This window comes from Phyllobates terribilis, unplaced genomic scaffold (genome assembly GCF_046119375.1).
Source record: "Phyllobates terribilis strain yellow unplaced genomic scaffold, ASM4611937v1 Scaffold_120__1_contigs__length_5212024, whole genome shotgun sequence".
Lineage (NCBI taxonomy): Eukaryota > Metazoa > Chordata > Amphibia > Anura > Dendrobatidae > Phyllobates > Phyllobates terribilis.
In genome coordinates this window covers 3,328,027-3,351,876 of record NW_027362880.1, presented here as the reverse complement: position 1 = coordinate 3,351,876, position 23,850 = coordinate 3,328,027, and the positions used below count along the sequence as shown (strand labels likewise).

Genomic DNA, 23,850 nt, shown 5'->3' with positions numbered 1-23,850 from the left:
AAGGAGTGCTACTTGGCTGTTAACCTCTTTCTGACATGGTCAGTAGTGTTCATCAAACATGTATTGTTAACCCTTTTGGCGAGCAGGCTCGGGTACTTGCCGAGTATTTGCCGTGTGCTCTGCATCTTTGTTAGTGGCGCCGCAGCTGCATGTGTCTCGGCTGTTTATCAGCTGATTCTGCCTGCACTGCTCTCGGCACTTTAACCCCCTAAATGCTGTGATCGGTGCCCGTCTGCTCTTGGATCGGAGATCCCGCACCATCAGCGCAGGGTCCCGATAGTTGCCATGGTGACCCGATGTCATGTCATGACCAGACACCAGCAAGTTAGTTTGATCATGCGCAGTGCATGATCAAAGTAACTTGTGTCTGCAGCACTGACAGGTTATAATGTATAACAGTGATCCTGCACTGCTATACATTATAGCTGCGATCAGACAGCAGAAAGTGAAAGTCCCATAGTGGGACTAAGTAAAAAAGTGAAAAAAGGTAAAAAAAAAAAAGAAAAAAAAAAAAGTTGTAAAAATTATTTAAAAAAAAATATATTTATACATGTATATGTGTGATACATACACACTGTACCCGTAAATAAATATTATTCTGAAAAACAAAAACAAGAATAAAACAATAAAAGTACACATATTTGGTATCGCCACATCCAGAATGACCTGATCTATAAAACTGTCTCACTAGTTAATCCTATTAGTAAACACGGTAAAAATAAAAAAACAAAGCAAAAAACGATGCTTTATAATCATACCGCCGACCAAAAAGTGAAATAAAACGCAAAGAAAAAGACAAATGTAAATAAAAATGGTACCGCTGAAAACTTCATTTTGTCCCGCCAAAATCAAGCCGCCATACAGCTCCATCAGCTGAAAAATAAAAAAGTTATAGCTCTCAGAATATAGCGATGCAAAAAAATTATTTTTTTTATAAAATAGCTTTTATTGTGTAAAAGCACCAAAACATTAAAAAAAAAATATAAATGTAGTATCGCTGTAAACGTACTGACCCGAAGAATAAAGCTGCCTTATCAATTTTACCACACGCGGAAAGGCAAAGAAAAACAAAAAAAAACAATTCCTGAATTGTTGGCTTTTGTTTATTCTGCCTCCAAAAAATCGGAATAGAAAGCGATCAAAAAATGTCACGTGCCCGAAAATGATACCAATAAAGACGTCAACTCGTCCCGCAAAAAACAAGCCCTTACATGACTTTGTCGGCCGAAATATAGAAAAATTATAGCCATCAAAATATGGCGATTCAAAAACTAGTCTTTAAGCGTATTTTAGTCAGTGACAGCTGTCAATCATAAAAACCAGATATTAATCTGGTCTCGCTGAAATCGCACCGACCCGAAGAATAAAGTCGTCTAATCACTTATACCGCATGAGGAACAGCATAAAAAAATAAGATCAATTCTTCACCTGCTGATTAGTTTAATTCTGCCTTCCAAAGATCGTAGTAAGGCTCTGCTCACATTTATCCTGCTTTCTGAGGGCTTACACCAGGGCTTCTGTGTAAATCTCTGAAATACATGATTCAGACAGAACCCCTTGCGGAAGACTCCCTGTAATGAGGCAGATGGAGGCACCGTGGACGCCGTCCGGCCTGTGATCCCACGGTGTCACTCTTTTAATTAGATGTGCATAAAAATGCCAGTAGCCACAGTTTTGTGAACCTCTGAAAAAAAGGACACCGCTAAACAGAGGCCAGAGTAACTCTGCTGCTTCATTATAGTGAATGGATCCCTCGGGGTAGGTTTAGGGTTGTGTTAGGTTTGGAATTTTTTCAATAGCAAAGAAAAAAAAATGACGACGATATGGCGATTAGTGTTGAGTGTAAGTGCTCGCTACTTGAGTTTGGATCGGGTGCTTGGGTATGCTCTGAGTATCGAGGGTGCTCGGGTGACATGCTCGAGTCTCTGCCCCGCATGTTTCGTGGCTGTTATACAGCCAAAAATAACACGAGGGGATTGCTTGCCATACACGAGCAATCCCCACATGTTTTTTTTTGGGTGTCTAAGAACCGTGAAACATGCGAGCGGGGACTCGAGCATGTCACTTGAGCACCTGCGATACTTGGTGCATACCCAAGCACCCGATCCAAACTCAAGTAGCGAGCACTTACACTCAACACTAATACTTGGTGCACACCTGAGTACCCGATGCAAACTCAAGTAGCAAGCACTTGCGCTGAAGACTAATGACATTCAATATGATGACCTAATGTTATCAAAATTCTGTGTTGTACGTCTGGGTTCAAAACTTTCACTATACCCATTGATAAAATCCTTGAAGGGTGTAGTTTCCAAAATGGGGTCACTTGTGGGGGGGTTTCCACTGTTTAGGCACATCAGAGGTTCTCCAAACACGACATGCCGTCCGCTCTCGATTCCAGCCAATTTTGCATTCATAAAGTCACACAGCGCTCCTTCCGTTCTGAACCCTGTCGTGTGTCCAAACAGTGTTTTTTCCCCACATTTGTGGTATTGGCGTACTCAGAAGAAACTGCACAACAGTTTTTGGGGTCCATTTTCTCCTCTTTCCCTTGTGAAAATAAAAAATTTGGGGCTAAATGATCATTTTTGTGGAAAAAGTTTTATTTGTTTATTTTCACGGCTCTACGTTACAAACTTCTGAGAAGCACCTGGGGGTTCAGCATGCTCACCACACATCTAGATAAGTTCCTTGAGGGGTCTAGTTTCCATAATGGTGCCACTTGTGGGGGGGTTTCCACTATTTAGGCAAATCAGGGGCTCTCCAAACGCAACAAGGAGTCCGCTAATTATTCATGCAAATTTTACATTCAAAAAGCCAAATGGCGCTCCTTCCCTTCCGAGCCCTGCCGTGCGCCCAAAAAGTGGTTTCCCCCCACATATGGGGTATCGATGTGCTCAGGAGAAATTGCACAAATTTTGTGGTCCATTTTTTCCTGTTACCCTTGCGAAAATAAAAAAAATTGGGTCTATTTTCTGTCATAAAGGTTCCTCAAAGTCACGTCGAATGTGATGTGGTCCCTAAGAAAAATGGTTTTGTAAATTATGTTGGAAAAATGGGAAATCGCTGGTCAACTTTTAACCCTTATAACTTATTAACAAAAAAAAATTTTGGTTCAAAAATTGTGTTGATGTAAAGTAGACATGTGGGAAATGTTATTTATTAACTATTTTGTGTGACATATCGCTCTGATTTAAGGGCATGAAAATTCAAATTTCTGATTTTTTCACAAAGTAATTGAAGTCATATCGAAGAAATTTTAACACTATCATGAAGTACAACATGTCATGAAAAAATAATCTCAGAATCAGGGGGATCCGTTGAAGCGTTCCAGAGTAATTACCTCATAAAGTGACAGCGGTCAGAATTGTAAAAATTGGCCTGGTCATGAACGAGCAAACCACGTTTGGGGGTAAAGGGGTTAACACAACAAAAATTTAACAGAGCATATAATATATATCACATCAAAGGAAAGTATCTACATATCAGACAATTGTCTAGTACCAATAAGATGGTGACATAGCTATACTAGGATATGAATGGCAGACCATTTGGGAATAATCAGAAACACCAAACATGAGTTCGGTCATAAACCTTTATTTCACAAGCAATTGGTTACATGGTGGCGCCTCAGAAGCGGGAGACCACACTAAATAAAATACAGTGATTGTATAATACACAGTTATATATGTACATTAGGTGATATCCAGAAGTCTATTGATCCTATCCTGAACATTATTGGAGAGTTTGGTGAATGGTCAGGCCTGTCCATTAATCGGGATAAGTCAGTTATTCTACCATTTGATGATATCCCTAATTCGAGCATATTAGAACATACACGAATACAAACGGTTGAGAAATTCTAATAAGGAGTATAAATATCACAAGAAGATCTCCGGATTACATTGCACTGATTCTATATCTTCTTCTGGAAAAGTTTAAGGGTATGTGCACACGATGCAGAAATGAAGCAGAAAATTTCTGCATCATTTCTGCATCTCCCTGGCAGAAAAAACGCATGCAGATTGTGCATGCGTTTTTCCTGCGGAATACATGCGGATTCACATGCGTTTCCACATGTGGATTGACAAGCGCTTTCCAGGCGATTTTAGCATCACTTGGAAAGTGCTTGACAACTAGGTCACACTATATAAATCCATTCAAACAGCATGGATTTATATAGTGTGACCCGAGAGAATGCTAAAAATAAAAAATAAATGTATACTTTACCCTCTGATGGCCCGCGCTGTCCTGCTCACTCCGTTCTCCCGGCTGCCGGCAACTTTGAATTGAAAGACCTGCCGACGTCAGCGTCACGTGACCCGTCACATGACTCTGACGTCAGCGCAGGTCCTTCAACTCACTGCAAGTGCTGGGAACCAAGCAGGAGCGCTGCGCGGGCCGACAGATGGTAAGTATATATATATTTTTTATTTTATTCTTGTTTTACAGCTTTTTTAATGGTACCTGGGTGTGGATGAGACTCTCCTCTCCTCTACACCCGGGTACCATCCGCACATTAGAACGCACCAATTACGCAAGTACAGATGCAGTCTTGCGGAATTGGCGCAAGTCAATGGCGGCGAAAATGCCGCGTTTACGCAAAATTAATTGACATGCTGCGGATTTTTGAGCGCAGCGTTTACGCTGCGGAAAAATCCGCATCATGGGCACAGCACATGCGGATTTCAATTGGGGAACATTGCTTCCCTTCTACCATGCGTTTTTCATGCGTTTAAGCGGCGTTTACGCAACTGCAAAAACGCCGCGGAAACGCATTAAATACGCATCGTGTGCACTCAGCCTAACCCATTTCCAAACTTGTGTTTAATAGTACGCACAAGGTAGTGACCCCCGGTTCAGCACAGGCTCCGGCCTTGAGCCCGCACTGAACCAAGCACATGTCAGCTGATTTATACAGCTGACGTGCCTGACGTGCCCACAACAGCCGCGGGTAGAATCATGGCTTCAACTAGTTAAATGCCGCTGTCAATCTCTGACACCGGCATTTAACTCGCACTTCCGGGAAGCGTGTTGTTAGCACTGCCCATCAGTGACCCCGTCACATTATTGCGGGTCACCGATGGGTTGGCATGAAAACCCGGGGTCTTCAGGAGACCCCTGTGGTTGTCATTTCTAGATTGCTATGAGCGCCGCCCAGTGGTCGGTGCTCATAGCAAGAGAGCATTTCTGCTGCATACAGGAGACTATTGAAGAAAGCAAAACGTGTAAAAAAAATGTTTTTAAAAATATTAAAAAAATATATAAAAGTTTAAATCTACCCCCTTTCGCCCCATTCAAAATAAAATAATAAAAAAAAATACATACATATCTTTGGTTACACTGTGTTCAGAATCGCCTGATCTATCAATATAAAAAAATAATTAATCCGATCGGTAAATGGCGTAACGAGAAAAAAATTCTAAACGCCAGAATTACGTTTTTTTGGTCGCCGCAACATTGCAATAAAATGCAATAACGGGCGATCAAAACATCGGATCTACCCCAAAATAGTATCAATAAAAACCAGCAGTTCAGCACGCAAAAACTAAGCCATCACCCGGTCCCAGATCCCAAAAAATGGAGACGCTACGGGTCTCGGAAAATGGCGCCTTTTTTTTTATTATTATTTATTTATTTTTAGCAAACTTTGGATTTTTTTCACCACTTAAATAAAAAAGAACCTGTACATGTTTGGTGTCTACGAACTAGTAATGACCTGGAGAATAATAATGGCAGCTCAGTTTTAGCATTCAGTGAACGTGGTAAAAAAAAAGAAAAACAACTGTGGAATTGCACTTTTTTTGCAATTTCACCACACTTGGATTTTTTTTTCCCGTTTACCAGTACACGATATGGTAAAACCAATGGCGTTATTCAAAAGTACAACTCGTCCCCCCAAAAAAAGCCCTCACATGGCCATACTGCCCGAAACATAAGAAATTTATGGCTCTGGGAACAAGGTGGGCAAAAAACAAAAATGCAAAAACAGAAAATCCCAAGGTCATTAAGGGGTTAAAGAGAAAATCAATGCGTAGTGGAGATTACCATTATCGGCTGTAGGAAAAGGGAACTTATTAAAAATGATATTGATGCCCCAACTCTTATACATTCTGCATAATGCCCCTATTTGGATCCATAATTCCCATTTTCAGAAAATTCATAGCAAGTTTCGTTCTCTTATATGAAAAAAGAAATCGGCTAGGATAAAATGTGAATAACTACAAAGTGATGAGGAATCTGGTGGATTGGCGATTCCTAATGCACTAATATATTATATTGCAACATTTGGGTGGGTGGCATAGCGCTGCAAACCCAAATAGTATTAAGGGGTTAATTACCTCAGGACACCGTGGAATATTCCTATTCATATAGATAAACTGAATGACCTCGCACACAAGAAATCACTATACCCTACACTTGCTCTACTCTACAAGGTCTGGGATAGGGGTAAAGATATAATGGAAATAGGAGACTGCAATGAATCTACACCTATATGGTTTAATAATAAATATGCAGAGTTCTATAAATTAGAGGGATTTCGAAGTTGGGTGGATAAAGGAATATATACGATATAAAACATATTGTGTGAAGGGATACGATACTTAAGTCCTTTGATGAATTAAAGAGGGAATTTGGGTTGACAAATAAACAATTCTATGAATATCTACAGTCATGGCCAAAAGTATTTAGAATGAGACAAATAGTAATTTTTCCAAAGTTTACTGCTTCATTTTTTGTAATGGCAATTTGCATATACTCCTGAATGTCAAAGAGTGATCAGCTTAACAGCAATTACTGTACTTGCAAAGTCAATATTTGCCCAGAAAATGAACTTTAACCCCCAAAACACATTTCAACATCATTGCAGTCCTGCCTTAAAAGGAGCAGCTAACATCGTTTTAGGGATTGATCCATTAACACAGGTGTGGGTGTTGATGAGGACAGGGCTGGCGATCAATCAGTCATGATTAAGTAAGAATGACATCACTGGACACTTTAAAAGGAGGCTGGTTCTTGGTATCATTGTTTCTCTTCAGTTAACCATGGTTATCTCTAAAGAAACACGTGCAGCCATCATTGCACTGCACAAAAATGGCCTAACAGGGAAGAGTATCGCCGCTACAAAGATTGCACCTCAGTCAACAATCTATCGCATCATCAAGAACTTCAAGGAGAGAGCTTCCATTGTTGTCAAAAGGCTCCAGGGCGCCCAAGAAAGACCAGCAAGCGCCAGGACCGTATCTTAAAACTGTTTCAGCTGCAGGATCGGACTACCAGCAGTGCCGAGCTTGCTCAGGAATGGCAGCAGGCTTGTGTGAGTGCTTCTGCACGCACTGTGAGGCGGAGACTGTTTGAGCAAGGGCTGGTTTCAAGGAGGGCAGCAAAGAAGCCACTTCTCTCCAGAAAAAACATCAGGGACCGACTGATATTCTGCAAAAGGTACAGGGAGTGGACTGCTGAGGACTGGGGCAAAGTCATTTTCTCTGATGAATCCCCTTTTCGATTGTTTGGGACATCTGGAAAACCGCTTATTCGGAGAAGAAGAGGTGAGCGCTACCACCAGTCTTGTCTCATGCCAACTGTAAAGCATCCTGAAACCATTCATGTGTGGGGTTGCTTCTCAGCCAAGGGAATCGGCTCACTCACAGTCTTGCCTAAAAACACAGCCATGAATAAAGAATGGTACCAGAATGTCCTCCAAGAGCAACTTCTCCCAACCGTCCAAGAGCAGTTTGGCGCCCAACAATGCCTTTTCCAGCATGATGGAGCACCTTGCCATAAAGCAAAGGTGATAACTAAATGGCTCATGGAACAAAACATAGAGATTTTGGGTCCATGGCCAGGAAACTCCCCAGATCTTAATCCCATTGAGAACTTGTGGTCAATCATCAAGAGACGGGTGGACAAACAAAAACCAACAAATTCTGGCAAAATGCAAGCATTGATTATGCAAGAATGGACTGCTATCAGTCAGGATTTGGTCCAAAAGTTGATTGAGAGCATGCCAGGGAGAATTACAGAGGTCTTGAAGAAGAAGGGGCAACACTGCAAATATTGACTTGCTGCATTAACTCATTCTAACTGTCAATATAACCTATTGGTACTCATAATATGATTGCAATTATATTTCTGTATGTGATATAAACATCAGACAAACACTAATAAAAACCAGAGGCCAGCAGATCATGTGAAAATATAATTTTGGTGTCATTCTCAAAACTTTTGGCCATGACTGTACAGTTTCGGCATTCATTTAATGCACAAGATGGACTCCCTTTTGGGTAGAAAATAATACTTTTGTTAAGTTGGTATTAGAGAAGGGAAATACTAAGGGTCGTATTTCTGATATTTACTGAATCCTTCTTGATAATTATTTAAAAATATTTCCTTCTCCAGCTAGACAAAAATGGATGGAGATATAGGTCCAATTTCTGAGGATCAATGAAGAGCGGTATTAGAACTGGTTCCCCAATTATCTTTACATGAGGCTCAGAGATTCTCCCAGATCATATTAATACATAGGAAATACAAGACGCCTAGATTCCTATGTAACATAGGATACCGGACTGCTGCTGAATGTCCAAGATGTAAAATGGATGCTGCGGGCCTATTACATACGCTATGGGAATGCCGGGAGTTAGGTAAATACTGGGAAGGAGTTCTGTCTATTATAAAGAGGGTGTATAAAATAGATATTCAACCAGACCAAAAAATGCCTATTAGGTATATTAGAGGATGATGTGGAATTTCACCCAATTTCAATAGGGATTTCACGTATTTTATTTCAAGCTAGGAAACATATTGCATCCAAATGGATTAACCCCTCGCCTCCAGAAATTAGTGAACTCAAAAATAGGATAAATAAATATTATCAGATTAGAAAAAGGGGTATATAAAAAACAAAACTGAATTAATAAATTTGAGAAAATATAGGGCTTATGGTTGGATACACCTGGAATGCCATCAAGGGGGTTATTGTTGGAGAGACAATTTGACTTATAGGGGAAGGGGGGTATTGGCGAGGTCTAATGTTTCATTCTAATGTGTATTGGAATTCCTTAACATGTGGTATGGGTAATATAGCACACCTATATGTGTATAGGATTATAATATTTATTACAATATTATGGTTATATAAGAGATTTCAAGAATGTGGAATGTTAATTGTAAGATATAGTAACTGCATGTTATTAGACGGTAATGGGCAAGCTGAAAGGATATATAGGAGAGATGCATGTATGTCATCCCTATGGTATGTTATTTTTTTATTGTATGTACTAGTTTCTTGTTTTGTAAAAAAAAAACTAATGAAGAAAATTTCAATAAAAATATATTGGATTAAAAAAAAGATTAGAAAAAAGGCTTCTACCCTGTGTGAGTTCTCTGGTGCTTAACCAAAGCTGATTTCTGGTTAAAACATTTCCCACATTCTGAACAGGAAAAGGGCTTCTCCCCTGTGTGAGTTCTCTGGTGATTAACCAAAACTGATTTTTTGTTAAAACATTTCCCACATTCTGAACAGGAAAAGGGCTTCTCCCCTGTGTGGGTTCTCTGGTGCTTAATCAAACCTGATTTCTGGTTAAAACATTTCCCACATTCTAAACAGGAAAAAGGCTTATCCCCTGTGTGAGTTCTCTGGTGGCTATCAAGAATTATTTTACAATTAAAACATTTCCCACATTCTGAACAAGAAAAGGGCTTCTCCCCTGTGTGGGTTCCCTGGTGCTTAATCAAACCTGATTTCTGGCTAAAACATTTCCCACATTCTGAACAGGAAAAGGGCTTCTCCCCTGTGTGGGTTCTCTGGTGGTTATCAAGATGCGCTTTCTGGTTAAAACATTTCTCACATTCTGAGCAACAAAAAGGCTTCTCCCCTGTGTGGGTTCTCTGGAGGTTATCAAGATGCGCTTTCTGGTTAAAACATTTCCCACATTCTGAACATGAAAAAGGCTTCTCCCCTGTGTGGGTTCTTTGGTGAATAACATAAAATGATTTCTGGTTAAAACGTTTCCCACATTCTGAACAGGAAAAGGGCTTCTCCCCTGTGTGAATTCTCTGGTGCTTAATCAAACATGATTTATGGTTAAAACATTTCCCACATTCTGAACAGGAAAAGGGCTTCTCCCGTGTGTGGATTCTCTGGTGATTAACAAAAACTGATTTCTGGTTAAAACATTTCCCACATTCTGAACAGGAAAAGGGCTTCTCCCCTGTGTGGGTTCTCTGGTGTATAATCAAACCTGATTTCTGGTTAAAACATTTCCCACATTCTGAACATGAAAAAGGCTTCTCCCCTGTGTGAGTTCTTTGGTGGATATCAAGATTCGCTTTCCGGTTAAAACATTTCCCACATTCTGAACATGAAAAAGGCTTCTCCCCTGTGTGAGTTCTCTGGTGATTAACGAAAACTGATTTCTGGTTAAAATATTTTCCACATTTGGAACTAAAAAATCTATTGTCCGCTGTGTGTATTTTTTGATGTTTAAGAATAGACTTTCCGAGGGTAAAACTATTTCCATTTTCTGAACGTGAAAATGATTTCTTTGCTTTAGGAGCAGTTAGTTTTTTAATGCTTATTTTATTTTGATTTTCCTTAGTAGTCGGTAATGAATCAGAAGATAGGACCTGTTTCTTAGGATCAGATGATTGATGTTTGCTGTGAAGGGATGATGGTATATCTGGAGTAATGGCATTCACTTCAATTGTATCCTGTGGGATCTCAAGATCATCAGATTTAAAAATCTCCTGTCCCTCTGATCTCCTGGTACAATCATCTGCCAAGAAAAAAAAACAATTATTAATTTTGATTAAAATATCCTTGAAATTTATATTTTTGAACATTTCTATTTAAAATGTCTAAACAAACACATCCCTGGGCTACATGCTAATCCAGGGAAATGAAGAGATATATGCTCAAGTTTAAAAATCTATTTTATTAGACACAAATCGAAAAAATAGAGGAATATTTTAAATATTTTAAATTTTCCTCTATTTTTTAGATTTGTGTCTATTAAAATAGATTTTTAAACTTGAGCATATATCTCTTCATTTTCCTGGACTAGCATGTAGCCCAGGGATGTGTTTGTTTAGATTGATTTAGAAGTGGTATGCAATCTTTATTTATTTTTCTATGGGATTCTTGTGATAATTGTACTTAAAATGCCTGTAGGAATGGCAAGTTATTGACAGAATGACAGTTCACAGTCTAATAGAAAACCTCATAGGATGAACCAGTAGAGCGTGGTGTCCAACTGTTTGTTCATTCTGCCTCTAAAATATGGAATAAGAAGCCATCAAAAAATGTTATGTCGAAAAATGATACCAATGAAAACTTCTACTCATTTCACAAAAAACAAGCCACCACTCGGGTCCATCATCTGTCAATGGAAAAACAGAGGTTTCCACATTATTAGTGGCTCAAAGGCTCTTGAAAAACAACATGGCTTCCATAAACCAATCCAGCAATATCTGATCTCCCAAAGTCAGATCTCCCCCTCGCTTCTTAGCCTTGCAGTGCGCCCAAACCACATTTAGCATCCATGTATTTGGCATTACTATAGTGAGAAGAACCCACTTAATTTATGGTGTGTGTCTCCTGGAGCACAATCTGGGCACTATGTGTTGGGTAATAAAATGGCATATTTGCAATTTTCACTCTCCAACATCCACTGCGTGCTAATTTCCGGAAAGTGACTGTGTAGTCAAAATAGTCACTACTCCTATAGATTAATTCACTGAGGGTTATAATTTCCAAAATGGAGTCACTTTATGGGGATTTCTACTGCTCTGGTTTTCTGACATTTTGTTATATTAGGGCTTCTGCAAAAGGTGTGTCCCATCTCGTCTGGGACATCTACTTCTCCTGCTTTGACTTGTGTGACATCTGCTTTTGTCACTAGGCGCTGCCTTATTCATCCTGCAGGCGGCGCTGGTGATGGAGGAGACATCTGAACCAGAAGCTCTGGGCGGTGCAGGCTCTGTCCACCACTAAGATTAGGGTGCCTGGGACCTGTAGTACCATTCAGTCTGGCAGTATGGGTGTGTGTGCTGTCCAGCTGGAGTAATCTGCTCCCTGCTTCAGCCATTTGGAAAGCACCACACCCTACTAAAGCTGGAAGCATATTGCCGGAAGCTGCCAGATACAGCCTTGTTCTCCTCTGGTTCAGTCCTCTGTGCTCAGCTCCCGGCTTGTGTATTTGTTTCCTGTTGTGACCCCGGCCCGTTTACTGACTACTTTTGTGTCTTCTGATTTTGTATTTTCTCTATCCTCTTGGTTCTGATCCGGATACCTGACTATTCTTCTTCCCATCTATTTCCACAGAACAGCAGGTAACACCGTGGCCCAAGCCTAGGGGTCTCTGTGTTAGTCCAGATCCATGTAGAGGGGTTAAAGGGTGATGAGCAAAATAATTTGTGAAATCTATAAACGGGGTAGATAAGGCAAGCCTGTTCGTGGTAGCCATCTTTTGAGCTTCCAGGTGACCATGAACAGCGCCCCCAATACATTGTGTCTGCGAACTATTCCAGCAAAATCTGCATTCCTAATAGCTAAATGTCGCTCCTTCCCTTTTTAACCTGCCATGTGCCCAGACAGTAGTGTACAACCATATATAGGGTATTGTCAGATTCAAGAGAAGTTGGAAAATAATTTGTAAGGTCCATTTGTTTCCTATTATCCTTTGTGAAGAATTCCAAAGTTATCACCATATAAAGTGACAAACGTCAGATTTGAAAAATGGGGCCTGATTAGGAACGCAGAACTGGCTGCAAGAAGAGGTTAAATCAGAGGATTACTGAAGTCAAAAACTTTGTCTACAGACAATAAAACATCTACTGAAATTATCAAACTCAACAGTCTTCATCAGAGAAAAACGAGTAACTAGTGGTGAAACCTCTCTGGAGTAATTGGAGTATGGGGCTCGGTGGCTCTTGGGAATCTAAACTATCGTAAGGGACAATATTTTCTGTCAGATGAGTGCCAAGAAGAAATATTACACATTTAAGGTGAACTTTTTATAATAGTGCAGAGCTGAGGCATCTTAAATTTAGATCTCAGGCATTTGGAAGAGGCAATGGAGATATTTTTGAAAGACTACCAGGGAGTTTCAGACTCACATAAGTGAGGCCGGCCGATCCCACCACAATCAAACTAACATACAGAATGAACTTGTTAAAAAAGAAAGAATATACAGACATGTAACATCCCCAACAACAACATATGTATGAAGGGAGAAATCCAACACTAAACTGGAGTTGCACTCATTTATGGTTGACCATTTGGCTCGAACAAGCCGGAACCCCGAACACGAACCTGAATTTGAAATGCCGAACAAATTCGCTCAATACTATTTATGACGTGGAGTGAATCCATGAAACCAGGGCTCGAGCCAACACATCTCCTGCAGGCGTGAATAAATGTATATTACAGCCATCAGCCACGCACAGCTTAGAGATATATCATGGCACAGGTGTAATGTTTTTTATGTAGATAATCGTGATCCTGTTTGAAGTTAGTTGGTTTAAAAAGAAATTGAAAAGTCAGAATAAAGGGAAACTCTGTTGTTATTTTACAGAAATTCACACTTGGCCTCACTGCACATTTAATGTTGTCAATAATAAAAGGGAGGTTTGGTCATAAAGACTGGACCTGGTCTTGTAGGGACCATATGAGCACATTCAGGAGCACAGAAGGGAGAGAAGGTAGATTCATCCAATAAGATATCAGGGTTCTAGGAAGCCAACAGCATCATTACCCTCCACTTTCTCTTACAGGCTCATCATAATATTTTTCTTCAAGTGATTTTCTCACTTGTCAGCACATTCTACGTAAGCTGCCATTTGACTTTATAGTTTACAGATCTAGGCAGGTAAGAATCAGCGTCTCCTAATCCCAAGGGGTGGGTGGATCCTCCAGGTTGTAAGTTCTATAGAAAAGGGCTTTCACAATTACACAAAGTAATTTGAATATTTTCGAACGGAGGAGAATGTTATGCTCTAGCGGCAAAATGGTGATCACACGATTGTGATACAGCCGGACTACACCACCGATAAAGCAGCCACAGGCGGTGACTGAGAAGAATCTGTGACTTCTCTGCATTTAGTGGTTACTACTCACCTGGGTGGTCATATGTAGGAATCTCCTCTTTACACCGCTCATCACCCCTCACATATGTCTCTGTAGTATTAATATGGGTCAGATCTTCACCCTGAAACAAATATTATAAAAGTCAGAGACAGATGGAGAAGTCACATCTATGATCAGCTCTAATCCTGTCAGCTCCACCGTTCTCATTACACAAGTATAAAACATATAATACTGGGGGATAAAACAAGACTGAGCACAAGACCTTCACAGCCGTCTACACATCATAGGGGAGATCTCATGACACCTTCTCTCCATCTACCTGATGATCCTGAGGAACATTGGGATCTTCTTGTTTACAGTCCTGTGGAAGAACAGGACGGGGACATCTCTCTGATGTTGTCCTCTTACTGGATAGATCTGGAGGAAACACATACAGGGACTGGATTCATTCTTTACATACAGTAAAGGCCATGTGTATTTAGTCCTGTCTATTACCTGGTGATGTGAGGGACTGGGGAACCTCCATCATGACGTCCTTGTACAGATCTTTATGTCCTTCTAAATACTCCCACTCCTCCATGGAGAAATAGACGGCGACATCCTGACACCTTATAGGAACCTGAAACATACAATGATACCGTCATCCCCCCGATCTCTTCATAGCGTTACTGTATAATGTCCCAGCATTCCCAGCAGTGTCACCTCTCCAGTCAGCAGCTCAATCATCTTGTAGATGAGTTCTAGGATCTTCTGGTCATTGATGTCCTCATGTATCAGGGGGTGAGGTGGAGGCCCCGTGATTGGGCTCAGGGGTCTTCCCCATCCCTCAAACACAGCGTCCTGACAGCGCCCACTAGAGGTCTTCTTCACTACTGTGTAATCCTGTTATGGAGAGACACTTTAAAAAATATCACTACAGACAATTCCAGAGTCCTCACCTCTCCAGTTCTGTCCATCTGTTATTCCCATAGATAAGAATGATGTAATGTGACGTCATCAGAATCTCTCACCTCTCCAGTAAGCCGGTAGAGGATCTCTAGGGTGAGGTGTAATATCCTCTCCACCATCTTGTCCATCATTTTACTGGATAAATCAGGACAATTTTCATATCTAGACGACCTTCACTGAGAGGATCCGGTATTTTAAAGATCTGAATGAGAAAAAGATAAGCTGATGGATAAAACCATTTTTCTGCAAACGATGATGATTTTGAGGCCCACACAGTCAGACTCTACTGGCCCTTCTCCCTGCGAGTGGTGGTTGTGTATCGCCCTCCGGGCCCCTCCCGTCAGTTTGTGGATCACTTTGCCACTTGGCTTTCAAACTTTCTATCCTATGACATCCCCACCCTCATCATGGGAGACTTTAACATCCCAATAGGCGATTCCCTCTCCCCATCTGCCGCTCATCTTTTATAGCTAACTTCCTCCTTCGGCCTTTCACAGCTTACTAATTCTCCTACACATGAAGATGGAAATACTCTTTGACCTGATCTTCGCCCGACTCTGTTCGATACATGACTTTACTAACTCTCCTCTTCTGCTCTCTGATCACAACCTTCTTTCATTCTCTGTCAAGAACTGTCACCCTGCTAAAGACACCCCCACTTTCCACACTTATAGAAATATACATGACATCAACACCCAGAAATTTATGAAAACGTTGCAATCATCTTTGGCCTCAATCTCCTCCCTCTCATGCCCTGACTCTGCACTGAAGCATTACAACGAAACATTGCAATGCGCCCTGGATGAAGGAGCACCTCCTACACAGAGAACAACTCGGCACAGACGGCAAGAACCCTGGAACACGCTGCAAACAGCGGTGCGCCAGGTGTGCCGAACGGCTGTGGATAAAATCTAATGAGGCCGAAGATTTCCTCCATTATAAATTTCTGCTTAAAACCTATAACTCCGCCCTTCACCTCTCCAAACAAACTTACTTTAACAACCTCATCATCTCATGGTCCAATAATCCTAAACACCTGTTTGACACTTTTCACTCTCTCCTTAATCAAACAGCACAGGCCCCAACCACCGACCTCAGCACTGACGATCTAGCCAATTATTTCAAAGAATAAATTGACAATATATCAGACAGGAAATTTTCTCTCAATACCCAAATGTTATGCATGCTCCTTCCTCCCACACTGCATCTTGCTCATTTTTGGACATCGAACCAATCATGGAAGAAGAAGTGACAAGGCTCCTTGCTTCCTCTCACTCTACCACCTGCACCAGTGACCCTATTCCTTCACATCTCCTTCAGTCCCTTTCTCCAGCTGCCACCACTCATCTAACTAAAATATTCTACCTCTACCTCTCATCTTGGATTTTTCCCTCCTTTATTTAACCCCTTTACACCCGAGGGTGGTTTGCACATTAATGACCAGGCCAATTTTTACAATTCTGACCACTGTAACTTTGAGGGAATTACTCTGGAATGCTTCAACGGATTCCGCTGATTCTGAGATTGTTTTTTTGTGGCATATTGTACTTCATGATAGTCATAAAATTTCTTCGATATCACTTGCGTTTATTTGTGAAAAAAATCGGTAATTTGGCAAAAATTTTGAAAATTTCACAATTTTCAAAATTTTAATTTTTATGCCCTTAAATCAGAGAGATGTGTTACACAAAATAGTTAATAAATAACATTTCCCACATGTCTACTTTACATCAGCACAATTTTGTAACAAAAAATGGACCCCAAAATTTGTTGTGCAATTTCCCCTGAGCACGCAGATTCCCCATATGTGAGGAAAAAACACTGTTTGGGCACACAGCAGGGCTCGGAAGGGAAGGAGCGCCATTTGACTTTTTGAATGTAAAATTTGCTTGAATAATTAGTGGACAATATGTTACGTTTGGAGAGCCCCTGATGTGCCTAAACAGTGGAAACCCCCCACAAGTGACTCCAGTTTTGAAACTAGACCCCTTAGGGAACTTATCTAGATGTGTGGTGAACACCCTGAACCTCCAAGTGTTTTACTGAAGTTTATAACATTGCACCGTAAAAATAAAATAAAAATAAAATAAAATTTTCACACTTTTTAAACAAAAATGTTTTTCAGCCCCCAATTTTGCATTTTCATAAGGGTACCAGGAGAAATTGCACCATGCAGTTTGTTGTGCAATTTCTCCTGAGTAAGCAGATACCCCATATGTGGGGGATAACCACTGCTTGGGCATACGGCAGGGTTCGGAAGGGAAGGAGCGCCATTTGACTTTTTGAATGTAACATTTGCTTGAATAATTAGCGGACGCCATGTCGCGTTCTGGGAGACCCTGAAGTCTCTAAACAGTGGAAACCCCCACAAGTGACACCATTTTGGAAACTAGACCCCTCAGGGAACTTATTTAGATGTGTGGTGAACACCCTGAACCCCCAAGTGTTTTACTGAAGTTTATAACATGGAGCTGTGAAAATAAAAAAATCAAACTTTTTCCACAAAAATTATGTTTTAGCCCCATTTTTTTTATTTTCACAAGGGTAAGAGGATAAAATGGACCCCAAAAAAACTGTTGTGCAATTTTTCCTGAGTACGCCAATACCCCATATGTGGGGTGTCACTGTGTGACTTTTTGAACGCAAAATTGGCTGGAATTGAGAGTGGATACCATGTCGCGTTTGGAGAGCCCCTGATGTGCCTAAATAGTGGAAACCCCCCACAAGTGACCCCATTTTGGAAACTACACCCCTCAAGGATTTTATCAAGTGGTATAGTGAACATTTATATCCCAGAGGTACGACACAGAATTTGATAACATTAGGTCATCATATTGAATAACTTGTCATTAGTCTTGAGTGCAAGTGCTCGCTATTTGAGTTTGCATTGGGTGCTTAGATATGCACCATGTATCGTGGGTGCTCGAGTGACATGCTCTAGTCCCCGCCCCGCATGTTTCACGGTTATTAAAAACACATGCGAGGATCGCTCGTGCATGGCAGGCAATCCCCGCAAGGTTTTTTTGGCTGTATAACAGCTGCATAACATTTGTGAAGGAGACTCGAGCATGTCACCCAAGCACCCGCTATAATCGGTGCATACCAGAGCAGCCGATGCAAACTCAAGTAGCGAGCATTTGCGCTCAACATTAGTCACCATATCGTCGTCATTTTTTTCCTTTACTTCTGAAATAATCCCAACCCTAACCTTAGCCCAACCATAACTCTAGCCCAACCCTTGCCCAACTCTAACCCTAGCCTAACCCAAACCTTAGCCTAACCCTAACCCTAGCCTAACCTTAACCCTAGCCTTACCCTAGCCCAACCCTAACCCTAGCCCAACCCTAACCCTAGGCCAACCCAACCCTAGCCCAACCATAACCCTAGCCCAACCATAACCCTAGCCCAACCCCAACCCTAGCCCCACCCTAACCCTAACCCTAGCACAACCCTAACCCTAGCCCAACCCCAACCCTAGCCCCACCCCAACCCTAACCCCAGCACAACCCTAACCCTAGCACAACCCTAACCCCAACCCCAACCCTAACCCCAGCACAACCCTAACCCTAGCACAACCCTAAAGTTTATTTTTTACGCCGTTCCTCGTGCGGTATAAGTGATTAGACGACTTTATTCTTCAGGTCGGTGCAATTACAGTGATACCAGATTCGTATCGGGTTTTTATGATTGACAGCTGTCACACACTAAAAGACGCATTTTATTGCAGACTAGTTTTTACATGGCCATATTTTTCCATATTTCAGCCGACAGAGTCATGTGATGGCTTGTTTTTTGCGGGACAAGTTGACGTTTTTATTGGTACCATTTTTGGGCACGTAACATTTTTTGATTGCTTTCTATTCTGATTTTTAGAAGGCAGAATGAACAAAGACCAACAATTCAGGAATTGTTTTTTTGAGTGTTTTTTTATGCCGTTCTGCGTGTGGTAAAACTGATAAGGTAGCTTTATTCTTTGGGTCAGTATGTTACAGCGGTACTACTTTTATATATTTTTTTTATATTTTGGCGCTTTTACACAATAAAAACTATTTTATAGAAAAAAAGAATTGTTTTTGCATCTCTTTATTCTGAGAGCTATAACTTTTTTATTTTTCGGCCGTTGGAGCTGCATGGTGGCTTGTTTTTTGCGGGACAAGATGTCGTTTTCAGCGATACCATTTTTATTTACATTTGTCTTTTTGATCGCGTTTTATTCCATTTTTTGTTTGGCGGTATGATGAAAAAGCATCGTTTTATGTTTCGTTTTTTATTTATTTTTTATATCGTGTTCACTAAAGGGGTTAACTAGCAGGACAGTTTTATAAGCCAGGTAGTTCCGGACGCGGCGATACCAAATATGTGTACTTTTATTGTTTTTTGTGTTTTTTCATAAGATTATTTATTTATGGGTACAATATATATATTTTTTTTATTATTATTTTTCATTTTTTTTATATATATATTTTTACAATTTTTTTTTTTTTCACTTTCTGACATTTTTATTACTTATTCACATTATCTCACTTATGGGACTTTCACTTTTTGCAGCCTGATCGGCTGCATGGCATAGAAAGCAGCAGCTCCCTATGCCATGCAGCCTGTCAGCGCTGAACAGGGTGAAGTTACTTTGGTCGTGCACTGTGCATAACCAAAGCAACTTCTTGCCTCCTTGTGTCCCAGATGTTGTCTTGATGACATCAGGTTACCATGGCAACATCCAGGACCGGACTCAGAAGCCGCTGGACGCCGGCAGAGAAGGTAAATATCGCGCTTATCTCCTCTTGCCACCGGAATCCTGCGATCGATTTCGATTGCAGCATTTCGGGGGTTAATGTGCCGGGAGCGGTGCAGGACCGCTCCCTGCACATAAAGTAGCACTGGGTGTCAGCTGTAACAATCAGCTGACACCCGGCGGCGATCTCGCCCGCACCGCTTGTGTGCGGGCGAAATCGCCAGGGCGTATTAATACGTATCAGGCCTATAAGGCCCAGGGATACGTACTAATACGCCCTGGGTCATAAAGGAGTTAAACACTCCAGCATACATCCATTACTTAAAAAACCATCCCTCGACCAGAACTGTGCTGCTAACTACAGACCTGTTTCCAATCTTCCCTTTACTTCTAAACTCCTGGAACGACTGGTCCACTCCTGTCTAATCCGCTATCTCTCAGATAACTCCCTTCTTGACCCTTTACAATCTGGTTTCCGCTCTTTACATTATACTGAAACTGCACTCACTAAAATCTCTAATGATCTACTAACAGACAAATCTAATGGTCACTACTCCCTGCTGATTCTCCTGGATCTCTCTGCAGCATTCGACACTGTGGATCTACCTCTCTGACCGCTCCTTCACTGTGTCTTTTGCTGGCTCCTCTTCTTCTCCCCTTTCCATTATTGTCGGGGTTCCTCAAGGATCAGTCCTAGAGGCCCTTCTTTTCTCCTTATACACAGCTCCTATTGGACAAACAATCAGCAGATTCGGTTTTTAGTACCATCTCTATGCTGATGACACCCAATTATACACCTCTTCTCCGGACATCACCCCTGCATTATTACAAAATACCAGTGATTGTCTTTCCGCTGTCTCTAACACTATGTCCTCCCTCTGTCTAAAATTGAATCTGTCAAAAACTGAACTACTCGTATTTCCTCCCTCCACTAACCTATCTATGCCTGATATTGCCATCTCCGTTTGTGACTCCATCATTACTCGCGAGCAGCAAGCCCGCTGTCTTGGGGTCATACTTGATTCAGATCTTTCCTTCACTCCTCACATCAAATCACTCGCTCGCTCGCGTCATCTACACCTCAAAAACATCTCTAGAATCAGAAATTTTCTTACCTTTGACTCGGTAAAAACTCTTACTGTAGCTCTTACTCATTCTCGTCTGGACTATTGAAACTCTTTACTTATCGGTCTCCCTCTTTCTAAACTTTCCCCTCTCCAATCCGTCCTGAACGCAGCAGTCAGGGTCATATTCCTCACCAACCGACACAACGATGTCTCTTCCCTGTGCCAGTCATTGCACTGATTGCCCATCCAATACAGAGTTCAATATAAACTTATTGCTCTTACCCACAAAGCTATCCACGATTCAGCACCGCCCTACATCACCTCCCTCGTCTCAGTCTACCACCCGTGCCCTCCATTCTGCTAATGACTTAAAACTAAAATCCTCAGTAATCCGAACCTCTCACTCCCGTCTCCAAGATTTCTCGCATGCTGCACCAATTCTTTGGAATCTACTACCCAGGATAATTCGATTAATTCTCAATACCCACAGTTTTAAGCATGCCATAAAAACCCATTTATTTAGACTGGCCTATCACCTCAACACACTTATCTAACTGTTTCAGTTTGGCCCATATTAAAATTTTCTTCAAAATCATGCTCATACCATCCATGCACTGAATAGCCTCTGTCTTTACTGTACACATATTGGCTGGGGACCAGTTCTTGTAGTGTTATGTACACTTACTCTATTTAGTATATTAAGGCTGTATTATACAATATATGTACATTTTACCTTTTGTGTCTCCCCTATTTCCTTATAGACTGTAAGCTTGCGAGCAGGGCCCTCACTCCTTTTAATATCTGAGTTATGCTTATTCTGTAAAGTCTGTATTGTCTGTATAAGTCCCCCCTAAAATTGTAAAGTGCTGTGGAGTATGTTGGCGCTATAAAAATAAAAATTATTATTATAATTAAAATCAGATGTAAATCTAAGGCCCACTCTATTGATGTTGAGTTCCCCGACAAATGAAAAAGATTGTTCACTCGTCCCTGACCAGATGATAAAAATGTAGTCAATATATTTGTACCATACCCCCACCTGATGAAGACGGCTTAGACCGTCGAAATGCGTTGTGGCAGTGGTATTGGAGGAAGAATAAAGGTCGGTTACCATCTAATAAATTGTCCAGTATTCCTTTGGCGCTCCCTGAGACCGCTGCACCATTGTTTACATAAGAAATATCTCCATACGGGATAAACAACTGAGGACCTGCGGTGACGTGGCATCTGGTCCAGCAGGATCGTGTGACCATCCGAGGAGCAAGGAGTTACGATGCAAACACCGATAGGACGGTACTACAAATAGAGAGAGGTGACCCGGAGCCTCATTAATAACACGCTTAATCTTGGTTGTGTAGACGTACACAACCATCACAGGTGAGTGCACTGGCACTTTTTAATTTATATAAATAGCCCTGTGAGTCTACACATGCGCCCTTTCCCTTTTCTTTTTGCATACCCCAATATATGGATCACATCACTTATGATCATCCCTGAATATTGAGGATTCCTCCCACCAGTCCAGGGATAAGTTAGCATATGAGGGGGCACAGGGGCTCCCCATCGCAGTACCCCTGAGCTGGTGAAGTACTTCCTGTCAAATAGAAAGGAGTTATGAGTAAGAGTGAATTTTAGAAGATCCTCCATGAAGTCATTATGTCTGCTACACTCTATTGATCTCAATTTCAAGAAATGTCTTACTCCTTTGATACCATCCTCATGTGGTATATCACTGTACAAAGCCTCGCTATCTAGTAAGGCCTGCTCCCCTACATGCATGTATACATGCTCAAGGGTCTACATGTAGGGGAGCAGCCAAAGGAAAACCAATTCCAGAGGAATTATTCCAACTGCAGGACCTCAGGCGGTACTGGGGGAACATTATACTGTGTGGGGGCATCATACATACTGCATAAGGGACATAATGGGGGCATACACTGTGTGGGGCATCATACATCCTGCATAAGGGGCATAACGGGGGCATTAAACTGTGTGGGGGGCATCATACATACTGCATAAGGGGCATAAAGGGGGCATTACACTGTGTGGGGGCATCATACATACTGCATAAGGGACATAATGGGGACTTTACACTGTGTGGGGCATCATACATCCTGCATAAGGGGCATAACGGGGGCATTAAACTGTGTGGGGGGCATCATACATACTGCATAAGGGGCATAATTGGGGCATTACACTGTGTGGGGGCATCATATATACTGCATAAGGGGCATAATGGGGCCATTACACTGTGTGGGGGGCATCATACATCCTGCATAAGGGGCATAATGGGGGCATTACACATCCTGTATAAGGGGCATAATGGGGGCATTACACTGCGTGGGGGCATCATACATACTGCATAAGGGGCATAATGGGGGCATTACACTGTGTGGGGGGCATCATACATCCTGCATAAGGGGCATAATGGGGGCATTACACTGTGGGGGGCATCATACATCCTGCATAAGGGGCATTACACTACGTGGGGCCAGTAAAGGGGTCCTGTACTATGAGAGCAATACATTTCCTCCCTTCCTGTCTCCATAGTTGGGTCGTATGTATCTATTACAGGAAACAGAACAAAAACCTTATGATTCTTATAAAGGGGGAACAGAAGATCCCAAAGGAGTCTCCGTGCTGAAGGGGTTAATGCCCCCTGCCCCAGTAATGGGGGGTCTCCACATACCTCCACCTGCTGAGCCGCCACCACATATATGGCTGCTCTGTGCACACAGGACCTGTGATGAGGTCACAGGAGGGGAGGAGTCAGGGGTCACATGATCAGGGGCCTCAGTGGACGCAGGACTCTGCTGTGCTGGTTGTCATGGTGCTGGATGAGCTGAAGTTTATGTGTGGCGTCAGGAGACGAAGCTGAAGTTGGTTTCTTATTCGGGGCTGAAGTTGGTTTCTTATTCGGCAATTTCTTTTTTGCTGTTTTTTACAGGTTTAATTGCAAAAAATAGACAAATAAATGAAAAAAATATATATTGCAGCGAGGTGCCCTGATGTGA

The 23,850-nt window shown here is 41.6% G+C and overlaps 1 protein-coding gene across 2 annotated transcripts; it reads right to left on the bottom strand.

Moving 5' to 3' along the window:
- Positions 1 to 3,634: 3,634 nt before the first annotated feature.
- LOC141201630 (uncharacterized) lies at positions 3,635 to 23,590 on the bottom strand. 2 transcript variants are annotated; one of them, XM_073663642.1, is made up of 8 exons: positions 23,526 to 23,584; positions 21,948 to 22,132; positions 15,100 to 15,239; positions 14,792 to 14,971; positions 14,585 to 14,708; positions 14,409 to 14,506; positions 14,120 to 14,210; positions 3,635 to 10,778 (listed from the first exon to the last, which is right to left on the bottom strand). In XM_073663642.1, exons 3-8 carry the CDS (start codon positions 15,166 to 15,168, stop codon positions 9,370 to 9,372), a joined length of 1,971 nt encoding a protein of 656 aa, XP_073519743.1. In that variant the 5' UTR covers positions 15,169 to 15,239; positions 21,948 to 22,132; positions 23,526 to 23,584; the 3' UTR covers positions 3,635 to 9,369. The 2 variants fall into 2 exon arrangements, with proteins under 2 accessions (XP_073519743.1, XP_073519742.1); XM_073663641.1 differs by lacking the exon at positions 21,948 to 22,132 and having other exon boundaries at positions 3,636 to 10,778; positions 23,526 to 23,590.
- Positions 23,591 to 23,850: the final 260 nt, after the last annotated feature.

Coding starts and splice junctions, on each gene's coding strand:
- LOC141201630 (XM_073663641.1), bottom strand. CDS start 15,168: ATGATGGACAAGATGGTGGAGAGGATATTACACCTCACCCTAGAGATC. Junction 14,709..14,791: donor TTGAGCTGCTGACTGGAGAG/GTGACACTGCTG, acceptor TGTATGTTTCAG/GTTCCTATAAGGTGTCAGGA. Junction 10,779..14,119: donor TCCTACATATGACCACCCAG/GTGAGTAGTAAC, acceptor TTTTCTTGGCAG/ATGATTGTACCAGGAGATCA.